The sequence below is a fragment of the Pyrus communis genome, chromosome 3 (genome assembly GCF_041283825.1).
Source record: "Pyrus communis isolate YQ-2024b chromosome 3, ASM4128382v1, whole genome shotgun sequence".
NCBI classification, from domain to species: Eukaryota; Viridiplantae; Streptophyta; class Magnoliopsida; order Rosales; family Rosaceae; genus Pyrus; species Pyrus communis.
Window position 1 is genome coordinate 24,222,510 of NC_142567.1, and position 25,252 is coordinate 24,247,761.

Here is a 25,252-nt window from a genome sequence, read left to right on the forward strand (position 1 = left end):
TATTAAAGAATGAACTTAGGCTTTTTTTTTTCTTAAATTAAATTTAAAAAAAAATAAATAAATATGTAGATTGTTGTAAATTAATTTTATGAACATTTGAATCTAAAAACATTTAAATTCTGATAAATATTGAAAAATCACTAAATTTCCCATAAAGCAAGCCGTCAATTTTTACCAATCTTTCAACCCTGGGCACATAATTAATAAACTTAATTAATAAAGCACATAATTCATACACTACATAAACTTAACAATCATCTCCACCATCTTCACTTGGTGATGGACTTCGTTGAAATGTTGGGATATAGGGTTCAGAAGATTCATCATCTTGAAACATACTCCTTAAGGCAGACTTTCGCATAATTTCCTTTTGCTTACCACGTAAGAACTTCTTCCTCTCTGGAGTGTATTTGCTAAGGACCTTCATCATGAATTCAATTTCAAACCTATTTTCCTCTCTATCCGAGATTTCCTTCATTTGCAAACGCATTCGGGCCGCTTCTTCTTGGCGAGCGCTATGAGTTTCGTTCAATTTTGCCATTCCGGTATCAAAGTGTCCACTCATCAGATCTTGGGACTTCCCTTTTCTCTTTGCTTCCTTTTGCTTATCTCTTCTTGGGGGCCTTGCAAAAGAAGGAGATTGGGTCATTTCATCGGCACCTTCATCAACACCTTCATCTCCGGCATTTGTCTGTGCAGCTTCACGTTGAAATAATCTTCCCCATTGTTGGTCCTCATCGGTTCTCCACCTCGGACAATCCTTGAGGATGTCCCAAGCATGTTGCAACTTAAAAACTTGATTTTTTGGTGTTACTCTTGTCTTGTAAATTTCCATTGCTTTGTCACCCTATACAAAAAATACATAAAAATAATTAGTTGCAACATAATATTATGTATATGACAAATAAAATATCAAGAACAAAACTCACAATTTCTATGGCGCTCCTCCCACTTGCCATGCCAACCACGGCTCTCTCCAAGCTTCCCTTCCATAAAGTGCATGTCTTGTTGATAGTCTTCCACCGATCATAAACACCACCACCATCCCGCCTGCTACCATTGCAGTTTTCTTGAAACTTTGCAATGATTTTATCCCACAAAACCTTCTTATTTCGATTAGTGCCGATTGCACCATCTTCGCTAACAGGAACCCATGCCAAGCATAGAGCAACATCTTCCTCACAAGTCCAATTACGACCTCTAATATGCTCTCTTGCCATGTTGAACAATTTAGAAATGGAAAGAAATGGTAGAAAGATAAATTGGAAGAATTGTAAGAGAAATTTGAGTTTTGTGTGGATGTTTGAACAAATACATAGGTATTTATAGAGTTTTTGGGTGAATTTTGAGTTAAATAATTTTTTTTAATTATTTTAACCGTTAGATTTAAATTTGGGCCGTTAGATCTTTTTTTTTACCGTTAGATTTGATTATATTTGATCTCAGTCGTTGGATTCAATGTATTTTAAAATAACATATTTTAAAAAATCAAATTTGAATCTGGACTGTTGGATTGCAAAAGTAGCTGTTGGAGGTGATCTGGGTGGTTGACAACCCGCTGACAGCAGGGCCCACCTTGTCGGGAACGGATTGCAAGCGCTCCGCGTGGGGCGCGTTGGCGAGTGAACGGGCCGAGACTGGCCTTTGGGCCAGCGAGTCCAGTCGCGCGAGGGGGGGAATTCTAGGGGGTATTTGGCCCAACTTTAACATTTGGCATTTAGCCCAATGTTTTAGCATGAGTTAGAGATGGTTTGGGGGGGGGGGGGAATTTGGCATTTAGCTCATTGTTAGAGATGGTCTAAAGAAGGAGATTATAAAAATAAAAAAAAATTATAACTAAAATTAAAATAAATTATTATATTATATTTAATACCGTATTATTTTTAGTCATTTAACATGGTCGGAGTAGTTTTATATAAAAGTTTACCAAACACTTGAACACTGATTTTTTTTGTTAAAAGCAATTTTACAAAAAAATTTACCAAACACTTAACTGTTTTATCTTATAGTTGTTTATTCTCATAGTACAACTGAAGTATTTTTTTTTTAAATCACAGCAATACCAAACTAGCCCTTATTTTTGGGTCGCTTCCCTCCAGATCAGGATCCTCTCCTGAGCTAAGGGTGAAGATCCTCTTGAGCAAGCTCATCAGGCCGTTAAAATTTTATCCAACGGCTACAAATAAAAAGCTCTCTAAAAATTATAATAATTATAATTTTGGATAAAATTTCAACAATCTAATGGACTTACTAAAGAGGATCCTCATCCTTAGCTTAGGAGAGGATAATGATCCCCTCCCTCCAGCCATTCTGGCCATGTTCTACAGTTGCGGTGTACTCCTCTTGGCAGACATGCCCCTGCATGGGACCCCGGTCAAGTGGGTCCCAACGCGATGATATATTCTGAGAAATCCCAAAAGATGTGAGAAATCCCAAAAGATGTGGTGGGACGATCACATCTAAGATTTGATGCGCACGTAGCATGTGAATGTGATAAAGGATCATGATGATCACAAGTGTGAAAAGTCGGCATATCGGATGGCTGTGATTTTACGAAGAGAAGGGTGACGTCATGTGTGAAGGAGCAATACGAAGACCATTTCAAAATGAGATGTCAAATTTTAAACTAAAATTTAAATTTCAAGGCTTATATGATACATTGACATCTTTTAAATTTTTGCTCATCAACCAATATGTCAAATTTTAAATATAAAATAAAAATTCATATGTATTTTCTTTGCATTGGGAATGAAAATAAACAAAATGATAATGCTTTAAACCAATAAAAAAATTAATAAAAAACATTTAATAATTAATTAAAAAATCTAAAGATGTTGTCAAATTTGGCAGTAAGGGGGAGAGATGTCAATCTATATCATCCCACATCAGATTTGGCTTCTCGGTTGGAAAACATTAATGCTGTTTTTGTTACTGTTATTGCTGATTTGAACAATTTGACATCTCATTTAAAGATACTCTAAGGCATACGAATGAATAAACATCATTTGTTGAGATTGAAAAAGTAAATATTTGGGGTATACTGTAATATCAATGTGTTTATTTGGTTTTGGTGCCACATTCTCATGAGAAATTTTTTCGGTGTTAAAAGCATAATTTGGTAAATCAAGTGTCATGATACAAATAAATAATTTTTTTTTTAATATTCAACTACTTTTTTTTATTATATTTAATGTACAAAGCTGTTTTAATGACATATTGAAATATCACTCTCACCTCACGGGATTTACGGTTTCCAAAAATCTGGAAGAGAGCAAGCATGGCTAAGGTTTTTCTCACCTCAACTTTTGTAGGCCCTTTTGATACCAACTAGGAATTTCTTGCTTTACAAAGATTGCAACGTGAGGCACAAGTCATCCATGGTGACTGTTCGTGTATTTGAATTTAAGAGCAGAAGTAAAAATTTAGACTGAGGTCTGGTCGACTGTAACTTTTCTTTTCCATGTATGGTGTGCGGTGGTTGGTTGACGACGTCCTGAAATATGCTAGATGCGTTGTGCTGAATGCATTACGCTGGTTGTTAAAAGATCAATATAAATTATAAGTTAAGTGAACATTTGTTGAAGTCGAGTCTTGTAACGTGGGTTTGTAAGGAAAAACACTAAAATGATTGGTTGCATGATGAGGTCATATTAAGCATGTCTTAAGTGCTCGGGTGTGAAGCAAAACCACAATTGTTATCTCAGATTAAAAATTATATTTAAAATATAGGGTTTAACTTAATCGTAACTTATACATGCAAGAATTAGTTACACAAGCTACTGAGTACAATTCAACTAATTCAATGATCATGAACGACCATTCATTGATACGTGTAGATCTCATGTATGATATCCATCAATCAACGTTTTCTAATAGCAAACACGTACATGAACGATTGTATTCACTGGTATGACACTTTCAAAAGTTATGTAATGAGTATATGAATAGTATAATTGGTTAGGAGATATGGGTCAATAATGTTGGAAATTTTTGGACGGACTGGGGTAAAAGAAAGGGAAAAACAGATGGACTCACGTAGCTATACGTGATGGTTTCAACACTTTACAGCTAAATGATAATTTCTACATTTGTTTGGGTCGTGACTCACATGAGAACATTATAAAGCAATGCTGTGTGCTGTTTTTTGTCTTGGTTAGTGAGACAGATGGTTTTTGAGCCCTTGATCGACCCTCATGGTGTCTCACAACTCACAAGAATTGCATGGGCTGTGAGGCAACTTTCACGAGGGAACTTTCGTCAATTTGCAAATAATATTCACTTTGCTTGGGTTAGATTTGGTGAAACCGAAAAAAGCTTACATTCAGAAATCTAATAATTAAAAAAAAGAAGATAATGTTAGGAAAATTATTTATTTGAATTATAATGTAAATCACGTGATGTGATGTGACGGTTGATGATTGAATTTTTTAATTGATATATATTTTTTTTAACAAATGATAGTATTTACATTAAGGGTAATGTTAAAGAGACCAAATTTTGTAAACTAAATGATGTGATTGTTGATTGAATTATTAATTACTTAAATGTTGATTAACGTCTTTATTTCTTATTAATGATACATCATTTGGTTTGCATATTTGATTTAAAATTTTGATCTCCCTAGCATCATGCTTATACTAAAGAGGTGGTAGAGTGGGCTAAACCTTACAATTGACTTGCTATAATAATGTAGTTCAACTTCACCTTTAGTGAGAATCGAATCTAAGATCTTTCTTTTACAAGTGAAGAATAATAACACTAACCGTAGTATTAAATGACTTATTTAAATCATTAAAGAAAGAAACTAACTATCAATCACTACATCAAATATGGTCTAAAAACATGCTCCTCTTGTCATTTTTCATTTGAAAAAGATGTAGGATGGAGAGGGAGAAAGAGTGAGAACATTGAGACGTTATGGTCCCAAGAACCAACCATTCTGTTACAAAAACGTATGGTATGGGCTCACACCTAATAAATAAGGAACTGTTTGTATGGCAAGCAAGGCCGCAAGACTATACATGTTTCTTTTGGGTCAATTACAAATTTGCATTCACATAGTTTAGGGCGTGTAATTACAATGTCCTTAATTTAAACATTGGCAAAAACAATCCTTAATATTATAAGTGTTATATTATTGGTTCTCGTCCATGAAACTATCACCTGATAGGTATTTCAATATGATTGTTATATTAACATGAGATATTACTAATTTAGTCATATTGTAACATGTATATATACTTTATTAGGGAAAATTAGATTCTACCACTTCTTTTTCACATTTTTTAAACTAAACATTTGTAGTGTTTTAAGTTTTGATTAAACTTTTAAAATTTTAATTAGGGTGCTTTAATGTATGTCCACATCAACATTTTCTTATTTAATTCATTATCTTTTATTAATGTAAAAGGATATATACTCATTTCCAGTTTAACCTTTAATATCTATTACTAATTTTTAATTATCTCCCTAAAAATCGGAGAACAGTTTTCTGCTTTTTCGTTTCTCACCCACTTCATCAAAAGAGAGATACAATTGTGAGAAATTTTGCAGGGGAGAGAGAAACAGAAAGAGGGGGAGATAACATAGCTATTGAAAATAAGCTGAAATTTGTTAAGGGAGATAGAGAAATTAGACGTTCATAAACAATGATCTATTTTATTGGCTTATGAATGTTCTGCGATCTTTATATCCACCATTATTGAGTATACACACATTGTATCTTATATCTCTTGACATGGATCATTACAATTTATTTTTCAAATAGAAACGTACCAATGTCAAATTGAAACGTACCAAAGTCAAATTAAAATGTACCAGTATCGAATTAAAACGTACCAATGTCAAATTAAAACGTACCAAGCAACTTGAAACGTACCTCATGTTAAAGTGAAATGTATCCACTATAATATCTAGAAGGCAATGTGCCAATTGAAGTTAACTTTCCAAACGTACCATGCAACTTGAAACGTACCTCATGTTAAAGTGACATGTACCCACTATAATATCTAGAAGGCATTGTGCCAATCGAAGTTAACTTTCCAAATGTACCATGGTACGTGAAAAATTATGAAAACATGGATACAAAGTGCAGTAAAACAAAAGGCTTACCCTATGGTATCAATATTCAAATTTGAAGGTGTGATATATCATACCACCATCAAAGTTGGTGGAGAACAGTCATTAAATTAACTTAAACGGTGGTACGATATGCACATCGATTGGAAGAGTTGGTGTGTGCTCCAATACAGTGTGAAGTTGAAAGAAAAAGGTACTAAGAAATAGAAGCAAATATCAAGTTGTTTTTAAAAATTGTAAAAGAAATTATGTTGAAATTGAATACTGAATCATAACCGCTAGAGATTTTATAGTTAATTTGGTACACTACATATAATGACAAATCATATAATTTTGTATTATGTGGCGCCTAAATTGTAGGAAGATGTTTAATCAAAATTCTAAAAGATATGAATGTTTAATCTCAAAATTTCAAGAGCTAAGCATATCAAAACGCTCCTATTTATTAATACTATATCATATTATAAAGCATAAATAAGTACCATTACATAACAATGTGACAATAACACTTGGTAATTAGACTAATAGATGGGGACAATGATTAGGATTTCTTTTTCGCCAACTTTTAAAAGACAGTAATCAAATTGTCACCAACACCAACCGAAAGGGTTCAAGGATAATTGCCCTATAATCTAATGCTACTAACAAGTGTAAGAATATTTCTTAAAATATTGTCCTATGATAAAAAGGTTTAACTCAAATCGAAAACCAGCGCAATGCCTAATTAATTCTTATACGCAACACCATTTTTTCTATTTTTCTCCCCAAGAAATGATATCCATCAACTCCTACGTGTATGAAGATGGACACTTAACCCACTTTGAAAAAGACAAAGTAAACAAAATTTCAGTGGCTAAATTAAATTAAGTTGCAGAGTCCCAAAGCTGCTGAAGCCAAGCCATCTCATGGAACACGAGACGTTATATTACAAGTCCATAATATATAATAAGATTCTTCTTCGTTTAAATATTTTTTATGCGTTCAAAACACGAGTTTGTATATTATATATATTGTAATACAAGTAAAATTTTTATTTATTGTAAGTGTTTATCAACGTACACTATAGTAAGTGATGTACTCTGGAATGCTTCTCGAAGATTGGGGTCTCTGAAACCAAATCAAACGGCTAAGGAAGGTTTAGCAGATGTGAGTAGGCTTATCAGCGCTGACTCGACTGAATGATATAGAGCGAGAGAGAGATACGAAAGCCAAAAAACAGAGCGGTAGGAAACGTTGAGCTGAAGAGCGGGACCAGCCCGCCATTAATGTAGTACTCTCAACCTTCCTTCACAGCCCAACCCTCTCTCCATCACACCAAAAGCTTTTAGTCAACTTGCTCATGCTCAGAAAAAGTTTTCTTTTCCGTATATCTGTCCATTAGAGAGCAGAAAACCATCACACTCGAAACCATAAACAACCCACCTCCCTCTCTGTTATATCTCTTTCTCTCTCTGAATACATTCCAGTTTTCGAAAAAAAAGAGGTTGGTTTTTGGATTCTTGGTGTTTTAGTTAATGGGTTTTTGTTAATTCTGTATCTAGATTAAGAGAGTTTCTTTCTTTCTTGTTTTGGAGACAAGCAAATTGAATCTCAGTTAAAACCAATCAACTTTGGAAGCTTTGATGCCAACTTTTTCTGCTCCTTTTCTCTTTTGGGTTGAAAAGTTACTGCTTTTACTCTAGATCTATCGGTTCTGAAGTTCATTTGAAGTGCTTTCAGCTGAAACAAAATCTGTGTGATCTGCAGGTGGAGGGTTTGAGGAAAGCTGGTTGTTTTTTCTTGGGCTAGAATTCATGGGGGTCTGTCTGAGCGCCCGAATCAAAGCTGAGAGCCCAGCAAATACAGGTACATATAGATTTCATGGATTCTAATTGCCACAAGTGTGTACTTACTTGGTGTTTCAACCCGGGAAGCAATCCATCACTTGCGTACTTGCTTGATTTTGGTTCAGCTGTGTGTTCGGAATTTTGGGTTTTATCGAATTATAGTATTGTTTCAGTAGAAATTATAATGATGGATTTGTATAATGTTGGTCCTGCGTGGGTGGTTTGTTGAAAAACAGATTATCTGGAAACTTAAAATATTTTCTCATGTTTATTTTCCCCTGTATAGTTGCTGATAGATTCTCCGAAGGAGTTTATTCGGTTTCCTTCACAATACGAAAAATGAGAATGTCACTGAGCATTTATCGCTTTGCCATTCTCTGATGAATTTGTTCTTCTTTCAAAATACAGCCGAAAACGAAAGGAGAAGTTTCACTTCTCAATAATTGTCTTAGATAATATGGTGTAAGGTATTGAGTAGTACGAACGGGGAAGCTTATCGATGCCTCGGTGGTGACTTTAAATTGATTTCCACTTCACATTTACTTGTGCAGGTTCAAAATTCGAAAGCAATGACGGGAACCTCAGCACAAGCAGTAAGGTCTCATCATATACGGCACCTCCAACTCCTCGGAGTGAGGGTGAGATCTTGCAGGCTTCCAATCTAAAGAGCTTTAGTTTTAACAACCTCAAAATGGCCACAAGGAATTTCCGTCCTGATAGTGTGTTGGGAGAAGGTGGATTTGGTTCTGTTTTTAAGGGGTGGATTGATGAAAATTCGTTTACTGCTGCAAAGCCTGGGACTGGCATAGTTTTGGCTGTGAAACGGCTTAACCAAGAAAGTTATCAGGGTCACCGAGAGTGGTTGGTGAGTTATTTTTTCCCCTGATTATATACTTCACACAAATTGAAAACTTGCGTATTATCATACTCGGTTCTTTGATCTTGTATATACACGGGGAACCTCGTAAACGTCTGGTTAAGGCAGAGTTAAGCTAGGCATTGGTGCTTTTAAGTTTCAACAAATAATCGTTTGAGCGTTCCTGCTCTTGAGTGCCTAGTACTCGCACATCCTGAGTTTCGCAATTTTTAAAATGAATTTTACTCCTTTTCTCCTCAAAATTGACTTAGTGTGCTTTCATTTGGGTTTTTATAGGCAGAAGTGAATTATCTAGGACAGCTTTACCACCCGAATCTCGTGAAACTGATTGGCTTTTGCTTGGAGGATGAACACCGACTTCTGGTGTATGAATTCATGCCTCGGGGCAGCTTGGAAAATCATTTGTTCAGGAGTAAGTTCTTTCAGCTACATCTCCGGATACATTTGAAACAAGATTGTTTTAGCAATTAATGTATTGAAGATTTTAAACTGACTTTGTGCCAGGAGGCTCTTATTTCCATCCTCTTTCTTGGAACCTCCGCATCAAGGTTGCCCTTGGTGCTGCAAGTGGTCTTGCTTTTCTTCACAGTGCTGAAACAAAAGTGATATACCGAGACTTCAAGACGTCGAACATCCTGCTTGATTCGGTATGTGACTGCTCAATGTGGTAACTACAATATTATGGTTATATTAGGAGATCTTTTGACTTCATTGTGTGCTATTCTGAGAATTTCTTTGGTTTCTGATATAATTCCAGAACTACAACGCAAAACTTTCCGACTTTGGTTTGGCCAAAGATGGGCCAACGGGTGATAAAAGCCATGTCTCTACGAGGGTCATGGGTACCTATGGATACGCAGCACCGGAATATCTAGCCACAGGTATTAAAAGTCGGGTTTTTACCACAAATGGTCCTTTATGCATTATAAATGCATAATTTACGTCCGTTATGTCTTAAATCAATCAATAAGATCTGTCATATTTTACAAAACACATCAATATGGTCCTTCCGCAAACTCCGTTACAAATTCCGTTGGTATGCTGATGTGGTATACATGTGGGACTCGTTCTCTTTCCACTTTCAACTTGGAATATTTCCAAGTGCTTTGGTTTTATATTCCTGATTACCAGATATCAAAATTGATGCCTGTATAACGGCTCGAGTTGTCACTAATTCCAGGTCATCTAACTGCCAAGAGCGACATCTATAGTTTCGGAGTCGTTTTGTTGGAGATGTTATCTGGCCGGAGAGCAGTTGACAAGAACCGGCCATCCGGAGAACACAATCTGGTGGAGTGGGCTAAACCCTTCCTGGTAAACAAGCGTAAGATCTTTCGCATCATTGACAACCGTCTGGAAGGTCAGTATTCAATGGATGGAGCTCACAAGGCAGGTATCCTTGCAGCAAGATGCCTGTCCACAGAATCCAAGCTCAGGCCAAACATGGATGAGGTTGTAAAAACACTTGAACAACTGCCAGATTATAATCCCAACGGAGGCACTCAGAGTAATGGTCAAAGGATGCGCAGACGAAGTGCAGACGATGCTAGCAAAGCCAAGCGTGCAGCAGCAGCAGCAGCTGATGCGATAAAGGCAGCTAACGAGGCAAGGAAAACTGTCGCCTATCCTCGGCCCTCTGCTTCCCCGCTTTACGCTTGAAAATGGCGTCAAACTAAAATGGCAAAAGCTGCAATATACGAATGTTCGTCCTGTGGGTGTACAGTTTATTATGGCTAAATGTTATTCAAATTTCAACCCTTTCTTGACAAATTAGGCGAGCTTGTAAAATGAGCATTGCTATGATGTATCTTGTTTATCACCAAATTGTTACTTTGGCTTGGAATAGTAGGGATGCAAGCGCTTTTGTTCGATTCTTTTAGTAGCTGCGAGTGAGAGGCCTTTCTTTTTTATCACAGGCGCCACGAACCCCTAAAATCTTTTATGTATGTTTGAAACATCATTCAATACTCGGTACTCGTTACAGGGGAGAGAAAATTAACCTGTGACTCAAATTATGTGCTTGAATCAAACGGTTGCATGCCTCAAAAGTGCAGCGTCTTTTTACAAATTATATATACAAACCATAAAAAAAAAGGATAGGAACCCTATACCTCCGTAAGTTTTGAAGAACAAGTATCTGTTGTCTTTCGTTCCAGGAGCGAGGAAAGCTCGTGGATGAGGGTTTTTTCCTGACACAATCTGGCTGATTGCTTAATCACCAAGTTCATATCAACCACGGGCTCCAGTTTCTCCAATCCAACTTCCGAATAGACTTGGTTCTAAAGTTTACCATGTCTCTTATATCGAAAACCCTCTTTTTGTTCCCTTGTTTAGTAGACTCGATTGCAGTCTCCTCCACGGTTTCTTCCTTTGCTTCTTCGGTTTCAATCACAGGTTCAGGGACAACTTTGTCTTGAGATGACAGCTCATCTATGACGCATCGCAAAACCCCAACCACCTCACTCATTTTCGGCCGAGACTTTGGTTGTTTTAATAGACATCTGTTGGCTAATGATGCAAGATTTTGAGCTGATTTGATGCAATACTGTCCTTCAAGCCGAGGGTCAACAATAACGTGGAATTTCTTTGAGTCTGGAACGTAGGGCTTGACCCATTCCAAAAGCTTTTGCTCATTCCGGGGCAAATTTCTGTCCACTGCCCTTCTTCCTGTGATGAGCTCATACAGAACCACTCCGAAGCTCCATACGTCACTTTTAGCAGTCAGCTTCCCTGTATGTACATATTCTGGAGCCGCATAACCTATTGTCCCCACAATCTATAAAAACCGAATATTCATTGTAAGTAATCCATTTCCCAGAACACAGGACTTACAATTCACCAGAAACAAACAATGAAGTTGGTTGCCATTGCTAATAGGTCCCATTTCAGAATTCATAAGAGATTGGCCATCAGTTTAGTCTTCCCAGAAATTTTCAAAGTGCCAAGGAAGGCCTAGAATTTTCAATAACCATTTACTTTTATCGCTAATATCACCTAGGTGAAATCAGCGACTTTGCATCCCAAACTCCCAACACCTTAAGAGGACGATATGCCCAAATTCATTCTAGAAAGACAAACTTCTCTACCCGAAGGATAATGCAACTTACTGTTGTTGAAACATGACTTGTTCCCTCTGGAGGTCCCTGCCTTGCGAGTCCAAAGTCTGAAAGCTTTGCATTGAAGTCCTCGTCTAGCAGAATGTTTGATGGTTTAAAGTCGCGGAAAATTAGCTGCACCGATTATAAGGAAGATCCAGATCATATTGACTAGAGAATAGTTGAGAAGGTAACTTAAGCAAAATGTAGGCCACCAGATATATGAAAAGTGACGGGAGGCATGAGTTTGCAGATATCATCTGTTATAAAAAAAAAAAAAAAAAAAAATGGGAATATTTATGCACAAAAAACTGTTTGGACGAGGGATTTGCAAATACCAGGGGATTTAGGTTAAGTTAGTTAGAAATGCACTACAAAAGATCATACGGAGCTTTTGAACTTAGATACTCAATACAATGCAATAACAGGGATTTACAAATGACTACTTCGAAGGAGTCATTTGTGAATCCTTTGTTTGTCTTTCTAATTATCATGCAACGCATTTCAACTCCCTCAATCTAATTTTTTGTAGTTCATTTCCAACTAACTTAGCCTAAATCCCTTGGTACTTGCAAATCCCTCCTGCAAACGACCTAAGGGAACAAGGGAAAAGGCTACAGACAATGGATCTATATGTATATTTTAGATAAGGGCAACGTGAGAAGAGTGTCTTCATGTAGGGTAGTTTTGATATAAAAATAAACAATAGAGCGTACCTGAAAATCCATCTCTTCATGTAAATATGCCAATCCGCGGGCTGCATCATGGGCAATTCTTAGTCTTGTCATCCATGGGAGAGATGGTGAAAACCGAACCAATAGATGGTCCTCCAAGCTTTTATTACGCATAAGTTCATAAACCAATAGGCGTTGAATCCCCCTTTCATCGTCTTCTGCACAGTATCCTACTAGCTTAACAAGATTTGGGTGCCTGACAACGCCCAACAAGTTTACTTCGTTAATCCACTCCTTATGCCCCTGAATACTAGAATGTAAAATACTGCAACCCCATTAGACAACCTCAAAAAACTTGAAAACTAGAATCCGAAATAGAGCACGTAAAGTAAAACTACATTCGGACGGGTCAAAGAAATTCTTAATCGAAACCAATCACTAATCAATTATCCTACTAGCAAAACACAATTTCAGTACAAAACTACACAACAACTGTTAGTAAACCGGCTATGTTGACAACTGACAGGCTTTATACTTTAGATGTTAGAAGTTGGTATAGAATCCGAGAAGGGTTCCTAACTGGTGTGGGAGTTCTAATTGTAATAGGTATGGGAAACTTGGACGCAAGTTTCAGATAGGTTTAGGATTCCAACTCAGTTTAGGATTAGGTTTTGATTTAGTATAAAAGGGTCCTTAACGTTAGGGTATAGTGAATGTGGATATAGTGTGTGAGAGACTTATGTGACAAGAAAACTATTTGTATGTGTGAGTTTTTCTTGTATTCCTTTATTCAATCAATAAAGTGTGCTTCCGTTGTTCATGTTTTCTGTTATTGGTTTGGTTTGATCGAAGAGTAAGTTTCAACAAGTGGTATCAAGAGCCATAGGTTGCGTGGTCAAATCAAAACGATGACAAAAACTGAAAGTGGAGATGATAGGGGTACTGAGGTAACCAAGACTTCGGTGCAAAGTGCTAGGTTTGAGATCGAGAAATTCATTGGGACAAATAACTTCGCTATGTGGCAGTGCGAAGTAAAGGATGTACTGATTCAACAAGGTTTACTGGTGGTGCTTGAAGACATGCCTATAACAATGAGGAAGGAGGAATGGCAGCGGCTGAATGCACATGCATGTTCCACGATTAGACTATGTCTTGGAAAAGCACAAAAATATGGTGTAATGAATATCTCATCAGCTAGAGAGCTATGGGATACGTTGGAATCGAAGTACTTGAAGAAGAGTGCAGAAAACAGACTTTATCTTAAGAGTAAATTGTATCGTTTTCAGTACAAGGAAGGAACTAAGATGATTGACCATCTTGAAGAATTTAACAAGATGATTGCTGAACTTCTGAACCTAGAAGAGACGATCAAAGATGAAGATAAAGCGTTGATTCTGATGAATTCCCTACCTGAATCTCACGAGTCGTTTGTTACGACATGGATTTATGGTAGAGAAACTCTTAAGTTTGATGAAATCTCAAGCGCAGTGATGAATCATGAAGTCCGCAATTTAGACAGACAAGAGAGAAACAATTCCGAAGCACTAATGGTAAGAGGAAGATCAAAGGAAAGAAAACCAGCAACTAAGAAGAAAGGCAAGTCTCGTTCGAGAGGTGCCTCAAGCAACAGAAAGTTTCTCGATAAAGATGAGTGCGCCTTTTGTCATGAGAAAGGGCACTGGAAAAAGGATTGTCCCAAAATCAAAGCCAAGAACAAAGAGAAGAAATATGAAGACTCAGAGGCCAACATTGTCGAGGCTGACAATGAAGATTTCGTCTGTGCCCTAACTGCATCAGACGGAATAAATTATATGAATCACTGGGTGCTTGATACTGGATGCACGCATCATATGACCTCTCAACGTCATTGGTTTTCTTCGTTCAAGACCCTCACTGGAATGGTATATATGGGGGATGATAATCCATGTGCAACGAAAGGAATTGGTAGTGTTAAAATCAGACACCATGATGGTGTAGTCCGAGAGTTACAAGGGGTGAGATATGTCCCAAATCTTAAGAAGAATTTAATCTCGCTTGGAACTCTTGAAGATCAAGGTTGTAAATTCTACTCAGAAAAACAAACATTGAAGGTTGCAAGAGGAGCATTAGTGATAATGAAAGCGCCAAGAAGGGGTTTGCTTTATTTGTTAGAAGGCACCACTATTGAATCTCCGATGGCTATGGTAGCAGCAAGTGATCAATCAGATACATCTTGTCTATGGCATATGAGGCTAGGGCACGTGGGAAACAAGGCATTGCAAGGATTGATTAAACAAGGGGTCCTAGAGGGAGCCAAAAGTGGGAAGATCGATTTTTGTGAACATTGCATCCTTGGCAAACAAACCAAAGTAAGTTTTGGCACGGCAATACATCAAACGGAGGGAATCCTGGATTATGTACACTCAGATGTCTGGGGGCCTGCGAAGAATGAATCCCTAGGAGGAAAGAGATGGTTCGTATCCTTCATTGATGATTATTCACGAAGAGCATGGATTTATATGATGAAGCACAAACATGAGGTGCTGGATATTTTCTTAGAATGGAAAAACACAGTCGAAAGGAAGACTGAGAAAAAATTGAAAGTCTTAAGAAGTGATAATGGGGGAGAGTATACGTCTGATCCCTTCTTTGAAACCTGCAAAAAGGAAGGTATAACACGACATTTCAGTGTTAGAGAAACTCCTCAGCAGAACGGAATTGCAGAACGGTTGAATCGAACACTGTTAGAAAAGGTCAGATGTATGCTGTCACAAGCAAAACTGCATAAACGTTTTTGGGCAGAAGCATTGAGTTATGCATGTCACATTCTAAATCGTCTTCCTTCTTCAGCCTTAAACGGAAAGACTCCAATGGAAGTATGGTCAGGACAAATTGCTCAAGATTATGACAGACTAAGGGTATTCGGGTGTGATGCGTATTACCATGTGAAAGAAAATAAATTAGACCCGAGAGCAAGGAAGGCTATTTTTCTAGGGTTTAACAGTGGCGTCAAGGGATTCAGATTGTGGAGTACAGAACTCAAGAAGGTTGTAATAAGCAGAAATGTGACGTTTAATGAAACCCATATGCAACTAAGAGAAGATCGAAAGATTGTGCAAGAGGTGGAGCTAGCAAAAGAACAAACTGAACATTCAAGAGATGAAGACAAACACGACAATGAGGGTCAAATCAGTGTCGATCAAGAAGAAAAGCAAGAAGAGGACAGTATGATTAATGATGTACCAGATCAAGAAGATTGTATCGCCAAGAGAAAAGGAAAAAGAGAGGTTGGGCTTCCTGCTAAATTCAAAGATTGCGTCTCCTGTATAGCCTACGCATTGACAGTAATCGAAGTAGACATCCCTACAGATTTCACAGAAGCATCAAGGAGTAAAGAAGCTAAAAATTGGCATGAAGCTATGGATGATGAGATGTTGTCACTAAAGAAGAACAAAACTTGGGATCTGGTGGAGCTACCTAAGGGAAGAAAGGCCATTGGATGCAAATGGGTGTATGCAAAGAAAGATGGAATAAATAATGCAAGTTCAGTAAGGTTTAAAGCCAGATTAGTAGCAAAAGGCTACGCTCAGAAAGAGGGAATAGATTACAATGAAATCTTCTCTCCCGTGGTGAAACATTCATCCATTCGAATCCTCCTAGCACTGGTGGCACAGTTCGATCTCGAATTAGTACAATTGGACGTAAAAACTGCGTTTCTGCATGGAAATTTATCTGAAGAAATTTACATATGTCAACCAGAAGGATACGAAGAGAAAGGAAAGGAGAATCTAGTATGCAAGCTCAACAAATCTCTATATGGTTTGAAGCAATCACCAAGGCAATGGTACTTGAGGTTCGACAAGGTTATGAAGGATTTTGGCTACACTAGAAGCCAATACGATCACTGTGTATATCACAAGAAAACAAGGAAAGGTACATATGTATATTTACTGATTTATGTAGATGATATGCTCATTGCCTCTAGTGATCAAACAGAAATCTCAAAACTCAAAACTCAGATGCAAAATGAGTTTGAGATGAAAGACCTTGGCGAAGCAAAGAAAATTTTGGGGATGGAAATCACACGGGATAGAAAGAAAGGGCTGGTGTGTTTATCACAGAAACAGTATGTGGAAAGATTGCTACACAAGTTTGGCATCCGTGATGAAACCAAACCTGTAAGTACACCTCTGGCCTCTCACTTCAAGATGAGCACACAGTTATGCCCTAAGTCTGATGAAGAAAGGACTAAGATGAAGGACATTCCTTATTCTAGTTTGGTTGGAGGGTTGATGTATGCCATGGTGTGTACTCGACCTGATATTGCTCATGCCGTTGGATTAGTAAGTAGATTTATGCATAATCCTGGAAAAATGCATTGGGAAGCTGCTCGATGGATACTGCGATATTTGCATGGAACAAGGAGCACGGGAATTTGTTTTGAGCGGAATGATAAAGGAATCGAGAAGTTCTCGATTGGATATGTAGATTCTGATTTTGCTAGTGACTTAAACAAAAGAAGATCTACCACAGGATATGTGTTTACCATGGCGAATGGTCCTATATGTTGGAGATCAATTCTACAACCAACTGTTGCTTTATCAACTACAGAAGCTGAATATATGGCAATGGCAGAAGCAATTAAGGAGGCTATTTGGACACTGGGATTAATAGCAGATTTGGGAGTTAAACAGCGCAAGATAGATGTGCATTGTGATAGTCAAAGTGCTATTTACTTGGCGAAGTATCAAGTGCATCATGCAAGAACCAAACATATAGATGTAAGATATTATTTTGTTCGGGAGATTATAGCTGAAGGCGAGATTCTTGTAAAGAAAATTGCTTCAGCTGATAATCCTGCAGATATGTTAACAAAGGTGGTTGGTGCATCAAAATTCAGTCATTGTCTGGGTTTGGTGCATGTAAGACAGGTTTGATACTTGAAAATGGTGGAGCGATGGAAGCAGAAGAAGTCTCGAGGCGGAGTTCTTACCAAGGTGGAGTTTGTTAGAAGTTGGTATAGAATCCGAGAAGGGTTCCTAACTGGTGTGGGAGTTCTAATTGTAATAGGTATGGGAAACTTGGACGCAAGTTTCAGATAGGTTTAGGATTCCAACTCAGTTTAGGATTAGGTTTTGATTTAGTATAAAAGGGTCCTTAACGTTAGGGTATAGTGAATGTGGATATAGTGTGTGAGAGACTTATGTGACAAGAAAACTATTTGTATGTGTGAGTTTTTCTTGTATTCCTTTATTCAATCAATAAAGTGTGCTTCCGTTGTTCATGTTTTCTGTTATTGGTTTGGTTTGATCGAAGAGTAAGTTTCAACATTAGAATCATCGACTCCTTTCTAAATATATGGTTTCTCAAGTATGCCGTGCCCACAACCCGAATTCAACTAGCTGAAATGACACAAATCCCATCTCCAAATTCAAGCAAACTTTCCACCCCAACGCCACAAACTTACTAGAAAATAACAACAAAACGAAACCCACAAAGCAACAGTCCCAGAGAAAAGCTTGATAAATTCAAATTTAAGATATACAATAATTGCCACGTAGAATTTGTAAAATTGCAATCCAATCCAACAATTTTAGTGATTAAAACACTAAAAATCCAAAGCTTTTCAGATACAGTAACTATCTTACAATAAAAAGGCGACAAATTTTGAAAGAAAATAAAAAATTGAAAGGGGATCAAAGAGCATGCCTGGAAGCCATTGCGACTCAACTGTTTGATAGCAACGTCCAATTTCCCGTCGCCGACGTCGCAGCCACTGACGATTCCTCTGTAAACGCACCCAAACCCTCCTTCCCCAATCAGCAATACCCTGCTGAATCCCCTGGTCGCCGCCTTCAGCTCCGAGAACGTGAACACCCTCAGGTCATTGGCCCGCCGCATACTTAGCAGCTCCTGGAATGCCAACGAATCGGACAGGTCCCTCGAGTCCGAGTCGAACTCGGACCGCCTAGTGTCGTACCTGCTGGAGGCCACGCTGAGAGACCGCACCCACGACACCTTCGACGTCGTCCGGGGAACGACGCCGGGTTCATCGTCGTCCCGCCGCTCCCCGTTAGTGAAATGGAAGCACTTCATCGGTTCAGAAGAAAGTCCGGCAAAGTTCAGAAGTTGCAGACACACAGAGTCAAAAGAGAGAGAGAGAGAGAGAGAGAGAGAGAGGAGCTTGGAATTCGATCGCAACTCAGAACGACGAAGTTGACAAAATGTTTGTTTGTTTTTATATTTTAAAATGTTGATTTGTGAGAAATTGGGCGGCGATTTTGTAGAGAAAAAAAACATATTCCAACAAAATAGTGGGTTGTTTAAAACGAAGGCAATATTGGAGTAAAATAATCGAAACAAGCTAGTCTTAGGTATAGGGATGTTTATCGGTTCGAGTTCGACTCGTGTTCGGTTTGTTTTTTGCTTGTTCAGGTTCCATTGTGTAAATAAAACGAGCTGAGATCGAACAAATATTAAGCTCGCTAAAAAAATGAGTCAATTGAAAATTTGTATGTTTAGCTTGTAAAACTTGTAACTCGTGACGGCTCGGATATTTTTATGTACAACACTATTTTAAAAAATTAGCAGTTAAGTAGTTGGCAACTGTCTACCACAATTAATCTCTAAACGTTTGAAAATTACGAAAGAATGTGTAAACTTGCCTATGCGCCTGTTTAAGCGACCGCCTACTTCTTCTATACCTGTCTAAATCGCGACAAAGTAAGTTCATCAAACACAATCACTCAAGGTCCAAAGTAAAGCTAAAAACCATCGAATTAAATTTTTGTTTATAGAATGAGTCCCAATGTACAAGCACTGTTTCAAAGGGAGAGTTCTGAGTTGATATATATATATTTTTTCTCTTTTGTTTTGATCTTGTTGTTTTTTGTATGCCGTTTTTAAATGAGGAATCGGAGTGGATCACGAGCAACTGCAGAAGATCCCCCATTACTAAGTTGAAGGGTATAATAGGAAATTTAGGTGTCTGCACTTTTCGTCGTTTGATTAGGTCAAGTTGTTTGGTCACCTTCAACTTCAAGTTGCTTTGTCCTAAAACTTGTTCTGCTGCGCAGCCATGCCTTCTAGAAAAGCATACGCGGACAAGTATAAAAATATGCAAAGTCTTCTGGTGGTCACTGTTATACTTTATATATTTCATAAATAACTAAAAACACTAATTTGAAAGAATCTATAAATTATGCTCAATTGATAAAGTAATCGAAGTCAACATAGCCTGTAGGAAAGATGAACCATCTTTGACAGAACCGTGCGGAATAGGCTCAACCATGGACTTCTCCTTCGGTGGAAGTTGTATTGAAATCCTGCGGAATAATATGTTAGTTGACAAAAGTCTTCTGCACACTCAATACTCCTTTATACTCGATCTAATGGGACGTTCATATGAGTTTCTATGTGTTGTGAGCAGGGACCTTAGCCTTATATTTATATGGACTTAACTCTAATGAATATTCCCATAATAATGTCATTAGGAATCCTTGCAGTCCAAGGATAATTGATACATCAAATCTCATTCCAAATAGGATAGAATTAGGAGCCCTTATTCCCCAAGGAGATTCGGAATATATTAACTTTACTTGGGATACAAGTTATAGCTATTAACTAAATCTTAATCTTAATTATATTGCAAACAATCTTTAAATTAAAGGGAATTTTAACGAAAAGCTTCCGATACTGTTGACTTTAACGAAAAACCACATTTTTACACTAAAAAGTCAATCTTAGTACTATTCACTTTACCCTTTATTTTCTCCTTATTGTTAAAACTCAAAGTTTTAAAGTCATTTTCATTAGTTTTCCTTTAAATTAACTATTGTAAACCTATTAACCGTTGGATTATGATCCAACGTCCAACGATCACAACACAAAGATGCTACCTACGTTCTCTTTTCTGCAGTCACTTTTGAAACGCTAGCAAAATGATCAATAGTACTGTTTTCTAATTCTTACAAGTCGGTAAGCAACAATACTAAGTCGTCTAATTGAAACCAACGAAGGAGACTGCAGGAAAAAAAAACATCATATAAGATGTACAATACATGAATGTTATTGTACTGTATATCTTGATCCTCTTCGTGGGTCTTCCCAGCATTACAAGCAACTTCTCGCATCGATCAACCAGAAAAATGGGATGTAATATCATAAGCATGTTAATGTGATAACTGTACATGAAATTAAATCTTTGCTGGTTTAAAAAACAAAAAAAAAAAAAAAAAAACACATTCAAAACCATTATGTTTGGGCCATAAACAAAATAAGGTCCAATATGGGGTCAAACTATTTTTATTTACGCAGCAAGGTCGAATTTGGAATTCTATCTCACGGCTCGAACGACCACTTTATTCCACCTCAATCAGTCTGACGGCTCGAATAGGATACTCACCGAGGCGCATCTGTCAAGTAGACGATCAGACCCGAGCATATCTTTCCATCTTAAATGTCGACGTATGCGCCATCCACCAAGTCGACGTCACCATGCGAACCGCCACAAGACACATGTGAAGGTCACTTCAAGATTTTACTATATGTTTTACTCTAATCTTAGTAATAATTTATTGATTATTTTGGTGAGATTTTGATACTTTGAATTATATTTCCAATGTAGGACATTTGATTTCCTCTTGAGCGAAAAGTAATCAAACAGATGAATTTTGGAGTGATTCCAATAGGAGGATGTTCGTGAGTCTTTCAAGATGATTTTATCACTAGTACAAAAAAACTTTGCGCGACGCAGGTCTTTTGTCGCACAAAGTCAAAAAATGTCGCGCAAAACTTTGCCTAACGAACCTTCGTCTTGCGGAAACCGTCGCGGCAAGGCAATGACAAAAGGACTTGCACGACGAAGGGGTTACATGCGTCACGCACTTTGCGCGACGCATGTAACCCCTTTGTCACGCAAGTGACTTTGTGCGAAGCAGGCTGCGTCGCGCAAAGTGTCTTTGCGCGACGCATGTAACCCCTTCGCCGCGCAAAGCTACTTTGCGCAACGCAGTATACGTCGCACAAAGTGACTTGGTGCGACGTAGCCTATGTCGCGCAAAGTGGATTTTTGGTTTTGGTCAAAAATATTATTTTCTTAATTTTTAATAATATTGTAATTAAATTCTAAACAATAATTAATTAACCAAAGAAAAGTATTTCATTATAAAATATATGAAAATGTACATACAAGATGTCCGAATAAAAAAGAAAAAACTACAAGTAGTCTTCTAGGTGCAGTGGCTACTGGGTATTGGCAGGATGAAGTGACTCGGAGGTTGATGGTGTAGCAAGATTAGGTACTGGTAGCGAGATTTGGAGGTTGGTCATCTGTATGGCTTGTATAAGGTCTCTTATATGCCTGACATAAACCTGCAGCTGCTCGCCCTGGGCCCTTATTTGCTCATTCATCTACTCACCCTGGACCTCAAGTTGATCCTTTAAGGTTGTCACTTCCTCATTCAATGAATCAACCTTTGTGGTGTTCGATCTGGAAGAAGAAACACCAGTCTCACGAACTCGTGCTTTCCCCATGCACCGAACAACCTTGCCGTGACGACGACCGAAGTTCTGATCCAGGACATCAGTCAGGATCTGAAAACCTGCATCCTCGGGTACCACGACGCCCTTAATTGGGGTCTCCAGGGGAAGCTACGATGTTGCTTCTTGGAGAACAGCATTGCGCTTTTCCACCATAAGAGCCTGTAACAATAAAGAAAAAACATATATATAAATAATATTTGACCAATTCATACATATAAGAATAATAACAATTACATATATACTTACATGAAGTTGCTTAGCGGTCGCATCTTCAGGTCGAACGTAAACATCCTCGAACATGTCGATCTTTGGGAACTTAGAACCCTTCTGAAGGAAAAAAAAAAAACATTAAGAAAATTTTATTAATCAATAATAATAAATAAATTGTATAAAATTTCTAAATTAATATACCTTTACCTGACATCGTGCCTCAAGCCTATACGAAAAGGGTTTCGAACCGGAATGGTGGAGAAGTTTCTTTGACTCTCGAGCTATCTTGACAGCAACAAATTTCTTCTGTGAAACACACAATATACATGTTAGTGCGACTATTTGAAATAAATTAATCAAAAAAGCTTAAAAAAATAACTAAAACAATAATAAATTATTATTCAAATATTATGTACATACCACAAATTTTGGGTCCGTAAAATGTTTGCAGAGCCACTCCTAATCCTCTGGCCGGTCCTTCAACTCACTTGGGCAACCATGTAGGCGAGCAATCTTCGGAGTATCCTATAGCTTAAAATGCGTGTGAAGATAGTTCTTCCAATGTTTGTACTGGGTTGCTAAAGTCTTATCTAAGTAGGCCTTGACCTCGGGGGATATATCATCAAGATCAAAAATGACCTACGAATATGAAAAACAATAAAATAATAGTAAGCTTTTATTTATTGAACAAGAACTCGGTGCAAATCCAAGTTTGCTGTATCCCCCCGTGAAGAATTAAGATACGAAATAGGAATTCAGTAGAACTTGTAAGTTTGAGAGACTATCAGCGTAATTAGACAACTTGTGCTATCAAGGTTTACATTAGTTAGTGTTATAATTTAATCAGGTTCACAACCATCGGATAACAAAGTTTACTACACGAATAGTTGCACCGGAAAAACTTATGCTGTAATTTTACAAGTCTTCTCTCTCCTCTTAACTTGTAGATCCAAAGTCCTAAATATATCTAGTAAAGGCATGTGCTTCACCTAATATCCTCTATAAACAAGCAGGGGAAATTGCACAAAGGCTTTGACTTTCGGTGAAGTCTTCATTGGGATAGCGACCATTCGACTGAAAACATTAGAATACTGCAAATTCATTTCAACAATGCTCAAATTATGCTCTACATACTCAGATCAATCTTGGTAATAACTCATAAATACTACCAAACATAAATAAGTCATTGACAAAATTGCAAAAACTTCAGCAAGAACACCTCCATGTTCATACAGAAAACACATATACAGATCAACAAAATTGCAAAAACTTCAGACAATCAACTCGAATCACATCACGAAAAAAGCAAATTGACAAAAACCCAACATGCAATTTGAGCCTAAACCCTAAATAACAAAAACCCATTGAAAATCAGAAACCTTCACCTTGATTTTAGGACTTGATTCACGTCGGCTTCGAGATTCGCGTTGCTGCCCGTCGTTTAGAACGAGAGGGAGAGAGACAACCGACAGAGTAGTGGTGGTGGTTGGATTGGAGATTGTGAAGAGGAAAGCTTGCGAACGAGAGGGAGAGAGATGTGTATGGGAAAGAGAGAAGGACAGATGAGTGAGAAGGAAGAGAAAGAGGGAAGAGGTCCAAACTTAGGAAAATTGAGGGAAAGAGGGAAGAGGTCTATATGGGAAAGAGGGAAGATAGAGGTTTATTAATTATATGGAAAGAGGGAAGAGGTCCAAACTTAGGAAAATTGAAAAAAATGCCTATTTTTCACTATTGCACCATCAAAATTATCATAACTTGCACGATGTAGGTATACAATTTGACGTCACGCAAAGTGCTTTTGTGCGACGACCATTTTAAGGTGTCACGCAAGGTTTTTTTTCTTTTTCAATTATTATAAAAATTACTGAAAATGTGACTTTACTCCTTTCAAATTCAATTTTTTTTTACATAAACCCCACAATAATATATTTTTCTAATAAAAACCCACAATAATTTTTTTTTTACATATATATCATTCAATTTCTTAAGTGTTATAAGTACTAAATAAATAAATTAAAATCTACTTAGTAAATATATATACTATTGAACTTGATGAGAAACGCATTGTACGAAACTAGTTTCAACATAAAAATTATACAACATAAAAACAAATATTTAACAACATGAAACTGAAACAACATTTTTAAAAACATTTAACAACATAAAACTTAAACGCCTACTCTATACTTCTTTTGGCCTAAAGATGTGCAACAAGATCCTGTTGTAGGTGCTTGTTTGTGGCACGAGAATGTATCATTTTGTAGCGTCTCATGTACTCATTTATAGATACTACCAGTTCTTGGATTGAAAGGCAAATTAGGCCAATAATATATTTTTGCATGAGCCCTTCTTGACCTATTTGGATCTTCTTGGTCATCATCGGACTCTCCATCAATATACCTATCTCGCTCATCCTCCACTATCATATTGTGTAATATGATGCAAGACATCATGATGGAGTCCAAATTTTCTCGACTCCACCCTTTTGCCGGTTCGCTGATGATCTTCCACCGTGCTTGTAGAATATTGAAAGCTCGCTCAACATCTTTCTAGTATGCCTCTTGGTGTAAGGTAAACAACTTTTTTGTGTCATTCCTAAGGTTTGGAATTGCTTAAACAAGTATCGCCCACTTTGGGTAGATGTCATTTGCCAAGTAATACCCTATATTGTATTGATGACCGTTGATGTATTAGTTAAGTTGAGGTGCTTTACCTTCCGTCAGGCGATTGTAGAGGGGTGAATGCCCAAGAACTATAATGTCATTTTGGGATCTAGGACTCTAAAGAAAGCATGCCATATCCATGTGTCATATGAGGCAACCTCCTCTAACATAACAGTTGGCTTTCTCGACCTTCCGCTAAAGCCTCATTGCCATCCGGTGGGATAGTTCTTCCAATCCTAATGCATGCAGTCTAACGACCCTATCATGCCTAGAAATATATGCTTTTTACATATATATCATTCAATTT

The 25,252-nt window shown here is 37.5% G+C and overlaps 3 protein-coding genes across 5 annotated transcripts; 1 reads left to right on the top strand and 2 right to left on the bottom strand.

Annotated features, from left to right (window-relative positions):
- Nucleotides 1–247: 247 nt before the first annotated feature.
- LOC148698181 (uncharacterized) lies at nucleotides 248–962 on the bottom strand. Its single transcript, XM_088690299.1, has 2 exons — nucleotides 930–962; nucleotides 248–847 (listed from the first exon to the last, which is right to left on the bottom strand). The coding sequence occupies exons 1-2, from the start codon at nucleotides 957–959 to the stop codon at nucleotides 248–250; spliced, it is 630 nt and encodes a 209-aa protein (XP_088546425.1). The 5' UTR covers nucleotides 960–962.
- Nucleotides 963–6,967: 6,005 nt separating this feature from the next.
- On the top strand, nucleotides 6,968–10,652 carry LOC137715078 (putative serine/threonine-protein kinase PBL9). 3 transcript variants are annotated; one of them, XM_068454299.2, is made up of 7 exons: nucleotides 6,968–7,561; nucleotides 7,825–7,923; nucleotides 8,456–8,769; nucleotides 9,058–9,193; nucleotides 9,286–9,428; nucleotides 9,539–9,662; nucleotides 9,962–10,652. In XM_068454299.2, exons 2-7 carry the CDS (start codon nucleotides 7,872–7,874, stop codon nucleotides 10,438–10,440), a joined length of 1,248 nt encoding a protein of 415 aa, XP_068310400.2. In that variant the 5' UTR covers nucleotides 6,968–7,561; nucleotides 7,825–7,871; the 3' UTR covers nucleotides 10,441–10,652. The 3 variants fall into 3 exon arrangements, with proteins under 3 accessions (XP_068310400.2, XP_088547567.1, XP_088547568.1); XM_088691441.1 differs by having other exon boundaries at nucleotides 7,538–7,741; XM_088691442.1 differs by lacking the exons at nucleotides 6,968–7,561; nucleotides 7,825–7,923 and adding an exon at nucleotides 8,313–8,371.
- A 115-nt stretch (nucleotides 10,653–10,767) lies between these two features.
- Nucleotides 10,768–20,762, bottom strand: LOC137715077 (serine/threonine-protein kinase PCRK1). The gene is made up of 4 exons (XM_068454298.2): nucleotides 18,239–20,762; nucleotides 12,593–12,853; nucleotides 11,889–12,011; nucleotides 10,768–11,557 (listed from the first exon to the last, which is right to left on the bottom strand). Exons 1-4 carry the CDS (start codon nucleotides 18,827–18,829, stop codon nucleotides 11,006–11,008), a joined length of 1,527 nt encoding a protein of 508 aa, XP_068310399.2. The 5' UTR covers nucleotides 18,830–20,762; the 3' UTR covers nucleotides 10,768–11,005.
- Between the last annotated feature and the right edge of the window lie 4,490 nt (nucleotides 20,763–25,252).